Consider the following 8,230-nt stretch of genomic DNA (forward strand, 5'->3'; position numbering starts at 1 on the left):
ATGCTTTCCTCTGGCGACAAGCTTTTTGGAGATGGAAATTTCCTTTTCCAGCAGGACTTGGCATCTGTCCACGCTGCCAAAAGTACCAATACCTGGTTTAAAAACAACAGTATCACTGTGCTTGATTGGCCTTAAACTCGCCTGACCTTAACCCCATAGAGAATCTATGGGGTATTGTCAAGAGGAAGATGAGAGACACCAGACCCAACAATGCAGACAAGCTGAATGCTGCTATCAAAGCAACCTGGGCTTCCATAACACCTCAGCAGTGCCACAGGCTGATAGTCTCCATGCCACGCTGCATTGATGCAGTAATTGATGCAAAAGGAGCCCCGACCTAGTATTGAGTGCATTTACTGAACATACATTTCAGTAGGCCAACATTTCGGATTTTAAAATAATTTTTCAAGCTGTTGTTATAAAGTATTCTAATTTACTGAGATAATGCCTTCTGTGTTTTCATTGGCTGTAAGCCATAATCATCAATAGAAATAAACACTTGAAATAGATCACTCTGTTTGTAATGACTCTATATAATATATGAGTTTCACTTTTTGTATTGAAAAACTGAAATAAATTAACTTTTTGATGATATTCTAATTTTGGGAGAAGCACCTGTATGTGTCCCTGTGCACCTCCTCTATACTATTCTGCCATCAGATACAGAAGTATAGAACCGAGAAACTAACTAAATGATGGCAATTTACTTATTTTAGGCACTTATTCTTATTCAGCCTACAGATACTAGCAAAAAAAAAAAAGAAATCCTTGTTCCTTAAGTGATTTTGAGTGTCCACTGTTTAGTTTATTATGTGGGCAGCCCTAGCAAATTATTTCAGAATTATCAGTGTAAAAACAGAGCACATTGTCTGGGAATTTGTACTAACTATTATTAGTCATGTAATAATAATTTTGGACCACTCGTGATTGGCTTTTTGGTTAACTAATTTCTGCAAACTTATACACAGTCCTTAAAACTGTTCATATAGTACATGAAAATGTATATTGAAAATCGAATTACTTTTGCAAAGTGAATGCATAATTTGCTTTTTTCTTAATTGCAGAACTTTTAAGAATTTCAGGACCAGCCATGCAACAGGGCTCTATTCCTAACCCTGGTCACACGAACCCCGTGAATTCATTTCCTACAGCAGATCCAAATAACCATTATGCAAGAATTCCTAACCTGGCCGACCCTTATCAGAATGCCTCCTCCAACTTTGCCGGCTCTAATCATATGGATCTTTTTCATGCACCTCCAAGCTCAGCAGTTTCCTGTGCCTCCACTCCGATGAACCCTTACCAAGGATCCTTAAATCAAAGCAGTCCATGTCCCCCATATCCATGTAATGGAAATGTCCCAATGGACAACTGTTCTCCGTATCTCAGTCATTATCCTCCACCTCAACAACAACATATGTTTTACAGGTTTAAAAACCAAGATCCAGCAGCTAATCTTAGTATTCCTCCAGTGCAGTCTTTGTACCAGCAGAGGTTTGCTAATAGTAAGGCCTATGGTCATAAATACATGAATTATGGAAACCAAAGCTCGCAAGTTGAGGATTTTAATGGCTGCAATCTCAAACCAAACTCTAACCCTTTGGGATCATTTAACCCTTATGCTTTACATCAAGGAGATAATCACATGATGGAAGCTGTTTCAAAGGCAAATTCTAACCTTAGTAATACGGACTATAATTCTCTGAGTAAGAATGGTGATTACCCCCTTCCACACTCCTTACGGGCTCATGAAAGTAATGTATCTACGGGAGGCAGAGCCGGCCCTCTGCACCTTCATGGTAAGAACAGTGACATGCACTCAAATGTAATGAATGGGATACCTGAAATGCTTCCAAGTCTTAATCATGACAGAACTACTATGGGAGGTCACAGTAGAGCTAATGGTGCTAATGTTCAGGAAAAGCTTTCACAGGCCTCCGCAACTGTCCAAGAAGACCCACAAGAAGTGTGGTCAGACAGTGAGCAAAGTTTTCTAGATCCTGATATAGGAGGAGTGGCAGTGGCCCCAACTCATGGTTCAATCCTCATTGAATGTGCGAAGCGTGAGCTTCACGCCACAACCCCTTTAAAAAACCCCAATAGGAATCACCCTACTAGAATATCACTTGTGTTTTATCAACATAAAAGCATGAACGAGCCAAAGCATGGCTTGGCATTGTGGGAAGCAAAGATGGCAGGAAAAGCTAGGGAAAAAGAAGAGGACTGTGAAAGGTATGGTCCAGATTATGTTGCTCCGAAATCTTACAATAAAAAGGCTAAACGGGAACCTGTTGAACCAACCCATGAGCCTGCTGAACCAACTTATCTACGTTTCATCAAATCACTCACCCAGAGGACAATGTCAATGACCACAGACACACAAGTCACCACATCTCCATACGCCTTAACACGGGTTACAGGTCCTTACAACAGATACATATAGTCTGTTGGGTTACCTCACATACTTCAGATTGGTGCATCATTTTCTGATATGCTTGTTCATCTGGTTGTGTGGAATGTTGTGGCTGAAAAGGGACAGAATTTGATAAATGTGATCTATGGGAAAGAATACCAGCAAAACCAAGAAAAGGTATTTTCACCATCATATATCTGTTCTTTGACTAACAGGTCACAGAAAAAGTCAAAGAATGCAATCACCCTATGCAATGGTGTCGGCAGATATCAAAAACAGGTTTAATGGATGAAGAAAAATTGTATTTTCTATCTTTGACCATACAACATTGTACATCTGTGACCACTTTTTTTTATTAAAAAAAATGCCTAGGTAGGAGCCAGAGGTAAACTTGCTGTAGTGTTACAACATCAGGAATCTTACAAAGACCTTGTGGTGCTGACTTCTTAATGTGCTAAATGATACTGGAATTGCAACTTTTTTAACCTAGCTGTAATAGCTTAATAATGACCTCTAGTGTACTGAAGTAATGTAGATACACAAATCATAGTTTTAAAAAAAAAAAACACTGAAAATATTTGGACATTTAGAAAAATTGGTGCTATCATGTGCGTCTTTATGAATACTTAATGCCTTGAAAGATTAATACCATTTATTGAATATACATGAATTAAATAAGTTAAACAAGAGAGAAAAAGTACACTTTTAAATAAATTCTAATTGTTTTATATAAGTTCTGTTAAATACTAACTTAAGTCCTAGCATTTAGTGATCACAAGTGAAAGAGCCTACTATATAGCCTGCTATATCCTGTATTGCATAACTAATTTGTATATACTATGGTTTTTTTTTATAACTAATTCATTTAAATCATTGATTCCTTAAATTATTTAATTTTTTTTCTCTGTAATGGGATTGTCCGGTCAGAAGGTATTGAGGACCTATCAGATCGTGGTGCTCCAAAAGCTGGCACCCCACATCGATCAGCAGCCATATGTAAGCACATAGGACAGAGATTCAATGTATAGCTCCAACCAATGTATAGTGGCATACTGACAGTACTGTAGAACAGTGCCTATTCAGAAGCGAAAAACAGAGGATTGGTGGGGGTGTCAGTTGTCAAATCTGATGGAGAGGTCATCAATATCTTCTGACCGGGCATCCAATTTGAAGTATTCTTTGATGTTAACCTAGGTCAAATACATAACATTTAAAGGGTTTATCCAGGACTTTTTTCTTTAGTAGGGGAATAAAACTAACAGGCAGGTACTTACTACCTACCTGCCTGTTATGCCTGTCGCCGATCTCTGCCGTTGGCGATTCAGCAGTTTCCACTGATGTCACATCGACAGAGCAGCAGCTTCTCTTCAGCTCATCTCTATTGACAGAGCATGACTGCCGACATCATGCTGATTGACAGGCTAACTTCAGGGAGCTGGCTGTCAATCAGCATGACGTCAGCAGTCATGCTTTGTCAACAGAGCAGTGCGGAAGAGGAAGAGCTGCTATGCTGACATTGAGCAGGTGAATCGCCAACAGGAGCAGTCAATGATCGCTCTGTGCTGGCGCTGGGTACAGCAGGCAGGTAGTTAGCAACATGAATTTGTACTACGAGAAGTTTTTGAGGACCTTGTTTCTAAACGAATGAATTTTGAACAGTGATGATCATTATGTATGAAATTTAGCAGTTGAAGCAAAGTTAATGAAATTTTAATGAAAATTCAAGCCCACTGTGCATTTTTATCCATTTTTTCCCTATAGGCTTCTTTGGGGAGCCTGAAAAAAGCAGTTGTGCTTCTAACTGCAGAATCCCAGAATTTCTGCATTAAAAAACACATAGACAAATGCTGCTTCAACTCTAGACCAAAACGCATAAAAAAGGGTAAAATACATTAATAAAATGCAGCAGGATGCAATAATCAGAGCAGATTGCTATTAAGTATTTTGGTGCGGACACCTGCAGAAAAAAATGCAGCAAAAAAGAAGCATCTTTACATGTTGAAATACGATGGTGATATATGGGTATCGAACCAATGTATAGGCTTCGAATTATCCTATAAACCATTATGGCTGCAAGAACTGTGTTCCTTTCCATAACTATCTCTTAGATACATGACCTAAGCTTTGCATTAAAGAAACTTTATTAATCCTTCCTCTTCAAGTTCTATTTTTTTTCATTTGTTCAGCATGTTTAACAGAAACTATATCTCCCAATGTTAAAGTGGACCCCAAATTGTATAAAATACATAAATTAGCAAACTCATGAAGTACTTAGTATCCGTAGATCCAGCGTTGGCTCCCCACCGCTGCTCCGGTCCCGGTGTTTTAAATACAGCGGTGACATCACGTCAACAGCGCGTGTTTCTGATCTAGCCAGTCACTTAGCTCAGTGCTGGTACAATGAGTGTGACAGCACCTGATGCTGAGCTCAGTCCTCGAGCTGCTGGGCTCAGTCATGGGCTAGAGCAGTGATGCACACTGTTGACGTGAAGTCACCGCTGTAGGCAAAACACCAGGACCGGAGCAACAGCGGCGAGCTAGCGCTGAACCCAAGGAGGGTGAGTAACTGCTGAGTTTATTTTAGGTGTTTTACACAGTTTAGGGCCAATTTTCCTGTAAGTGGACAACCCCTTTAATTTTTTTAAAGGTAAATTCCTTGTTACCATGTGGTTAATTCGCCTCTACCTTTGGATTCTCTATCTTGCATTTCCTACAACAACTTTTAGTTGATCTAATCCATAAATTACTTATGCAGTTAGCGGATATGTAGATGGAATCTATGTGATATAATGAGCACAGGACAAGTACACGTTTTATATCAAGTCATATGCTAACATTTTGAGGTGTAGATTTATTTATCATTTTAAGTTACTGAACCATATACTATTTTTTTTTTATTTTTTTAAAACATTATCCTATAATGCACAATCGCTATTTCCAAGTTAATTACTTTCTCTATAGCACTTACTTCTACAAACATACAGGTCTACATTTATCAAGAGTAGTGTCATTCAGCCAGTTTATGAGTGAAAACTTGACGACCTTATTGACATACTGTATGTTAAGATACATTTATGACTGTAAATTCCCTTCTGTGCTTAATCTGTCACAACATACATCAAGTTTCACACTGCCTCTAATGATGTCACTGTTTATATGCCATGGCCTATATATGACTTTTTAATGATTTGAACAATTTTTTGTGACATTATTAAAAAGTGACTTTTCGGAAAACCTTTAATCTTAAATTTTATCCTTAAAGTCTAAATCCTAGCAAAGTAGTAAGCCACACATGCTTTCCAATTCAGTTTTACAAACTGGTGAGCATGGCGCAAATAGCTATAAAAAGCTGTAAATGGTTACAAAGAAACAATACTTTTTTATTTATCCTCCAGGCATTGCAAAGTTAATAATTTTTGTAATATAATTCATCGACTTATTTTGCTTCCTTCTCTCATAGACACTATGCTACAGTGCTGTTACAGAGTGCAATTTATGCTCCTTTAGAATCTCCTTTTAATTTCTGTTCAGCAATATCTGTGTACTGGATTTTCCCTGTCTGAACATCTTGGCTCCGTACCTCGGTTCTCAGAAACGAGAATTCACGCACAATGATTGTTTGAATATACTGTACGGATATTGCTGAGCATCAGTTGAAAGTAGCTTCTAAAGGAGCATAAACTGGGCATTGAAACAACACTGCAGCACAGTATTTGTGATAAAGGGAAGCAAAATAAGGTAATAAATAGTGTTGAGCGAGTATGTTCTATTAACCCTTTCGCCGAGTATGCTCGGGCCGAGCTCCGAGTATTTACAGCTGCTCGGTGATATGTTTGAATCGCTCCCGTGTGCATGATTTGCGACTGTTTGACAGTTTTAATACATGTGAGGAATGTCTATTTCTTACACATTCCTCACATGTAATAAAGCTGTCAAACAGTTGCAAATCATGCACACAGGAGGGATTCAACCATATCACCGAGCAGCTGTAAATACTCGGAGCTCGGCCCGAGCACACTCGGAACAGAACATACTCGCTCAACACTAGTAATAAAGTATATTACAAAAAATTATAAATTTGCAATGCCTAAAGGATATTAAAATTTACAAAAAGTTTAGTTACTCTTTAAGTCAATATTTTGGATTTAAATGTGCCAAATTATTAGATACAAATACACTGATGTATGTGGGCCACGGTTTTTGTATTTAAGGAAATCTGTCAGCAGATTTTTGCTACCTCATAAGAGAACAGCATAATGTAGGCAAAGAGAAGCTGAATCCAACGATGTGTCACTTAGTTTACTGGGTGCAGCAGTTCTGACACAAACAGAGCTTTTAGATTTAGAATGAAGCAGAGCTGAGAAACCAAACCCAGCCTACTCCAGGCTCTCAGTGTACAAAGTCCATAGACAGTGAGGTATTTATCAAAGAAGGGGGAGTTGCTGGACTAGTCCAGCAATGTTAATCTCTTAATGATAAATCCTTCACAGTTAGTAAACAACAGAATGCACTTTGACAAGTGACACATCCCTGAATTCTGTGTTTCAGGCTGTACCTCATGCTGTCTTCAGATTACATAGCAAAACCTGCTGACAGATTCCCTTTAATGGGGTATTCAGAGTTCTAGTAGCTATTACTTAAGAAACATCAATTAAAAAGAAAAAAATATATACCAATCTATAATTAGATGTACAAGCTATTAGATCTCTAGAAACAGCCAGAAGTACTGTAAATATCATGTTAACACACATGCACAAACACAGAAATATACAGTTAGGTTCAGAAATATTTGGACAGTGACACAATCAATCCATCATCTATTAAGCAGTTAAAAGGTCTAGAGCTGATTCCATGTGTGACTTTTGCATTTGGAAGCTGTTGCTGTGAACCCACAACATGCAGTCAAAGGAGATCTCAATGGAAGAGAAACAGACCATCATTAGGTGGAAAAAAAGAAGAAGAAAAAAGAGCACAATGGTGGAGGATGGAACTCAAAAAAGCCTGGACATCCACTGAAGACAACAGTGGTGGATAATCGCAGAATACTTTCCATGATGAAAAAAAACCCTTCACAACATCCACCTGAGTGAAGAACACTCTCCAGGAAGAAGGTGTTTCATTATCTAAGTTTACCATAAAGAAAAGACTCCACGAGAGCAAATACAGAAGGTTGACCACAAGGTACAAACCATTAGTCAGCTTTAAAAATAGAAAGGCCAGATTGGATTTGGCCAAAAAACACCTAAAGAAGCCAGTCCAGTTCTGGAAAAGCATACTTTGGACAGATGCAACTAAGATACACCTGTATGATGTGAAGAAGAAAGTATAGAGCAGGCTTTGCACGGCTCATGATCCAAAGCACACAACTTCCTCTGTAAAACATGGTGGAGGCAGTGTGATGGCATGGGCATGCATGGCTTCCAATGGCATTGGGTCACTAGTATTTATTGATGACGTGACTGAAGACAGAAGCAGCCGGAAGAATTCTGGAGTGAACAGGGCTATACTTTCTGCTCAGATTCAACCAAATGCAGCAAGGTAGATTGGACGGTGCTTCAAAGTACAGATGGACAATGCCCCAAAACATACGGCGGAAGCAACCCAGAGTTTTTTTAAGGCAAAGAAGTGAATACTCTGCAATGGCCGAGTCAATCACCAGATCTCAACCCCATCGAGCTGCATTTCACATGCTTAAGACAAAAGTTAAGGCAGAAAGACCCACAAACAAGCAACAACTAATGTCAGCTGCAGTAAAGGCCTGGCAAAGCATTACAAAGGAGGAAACCCATCGTTTGGTGACATCCATAGCATCAAGAG

General features: G+C 38.8%; 1 protein-coding gene across 4 annotated transcripts in view; it reads left to right on the top strand.

Annotated features, from left to right (window-relative positions):
* TET2 (tet methylcytosine dioxygenase 2) overlaps positions 1–6,134 on the top strand; it is a 99,165-nt gene extending 93,031 nt beyond the window's left edge. For all 4 annotated transcript variants that reach the window (XM_073639445.1, XM_073639463.1, XM_073639452.1 and 1 more), the window contains one exon: positions 1,065–6,134. In XM_073639445.1, coding sequence (XP_073495546.1) covers positions 1,065–2,443 — 1,379 coding nt within the window. In that variant the 3' untranslated portion in view covers positions 2,444–6,134. The remainder of the gene's footprint in view (positions 1–1,064) is intronic.
* The last annotated feature ends 2,096 nt before the right edge of the window (positions 6,135–8,230 follow it).

This window comes from Phyllobates terribilis, unplaced genomic scaffold (assembly GCF_046119375.1).
Source record: "Phyllobates terribilis strain yellow unplaced genomic scaffold, ASM4611937v1 Scaffold_1__5_contigs__length_1240528914, whole genome shotgun sequence".
NCBI classification, from domain to species: Eukaryota; Metazoa; Chordata; class Amphibia; order Anura; family Dendrobatidae; genus Phyllobates; species Phyllobates terribilis.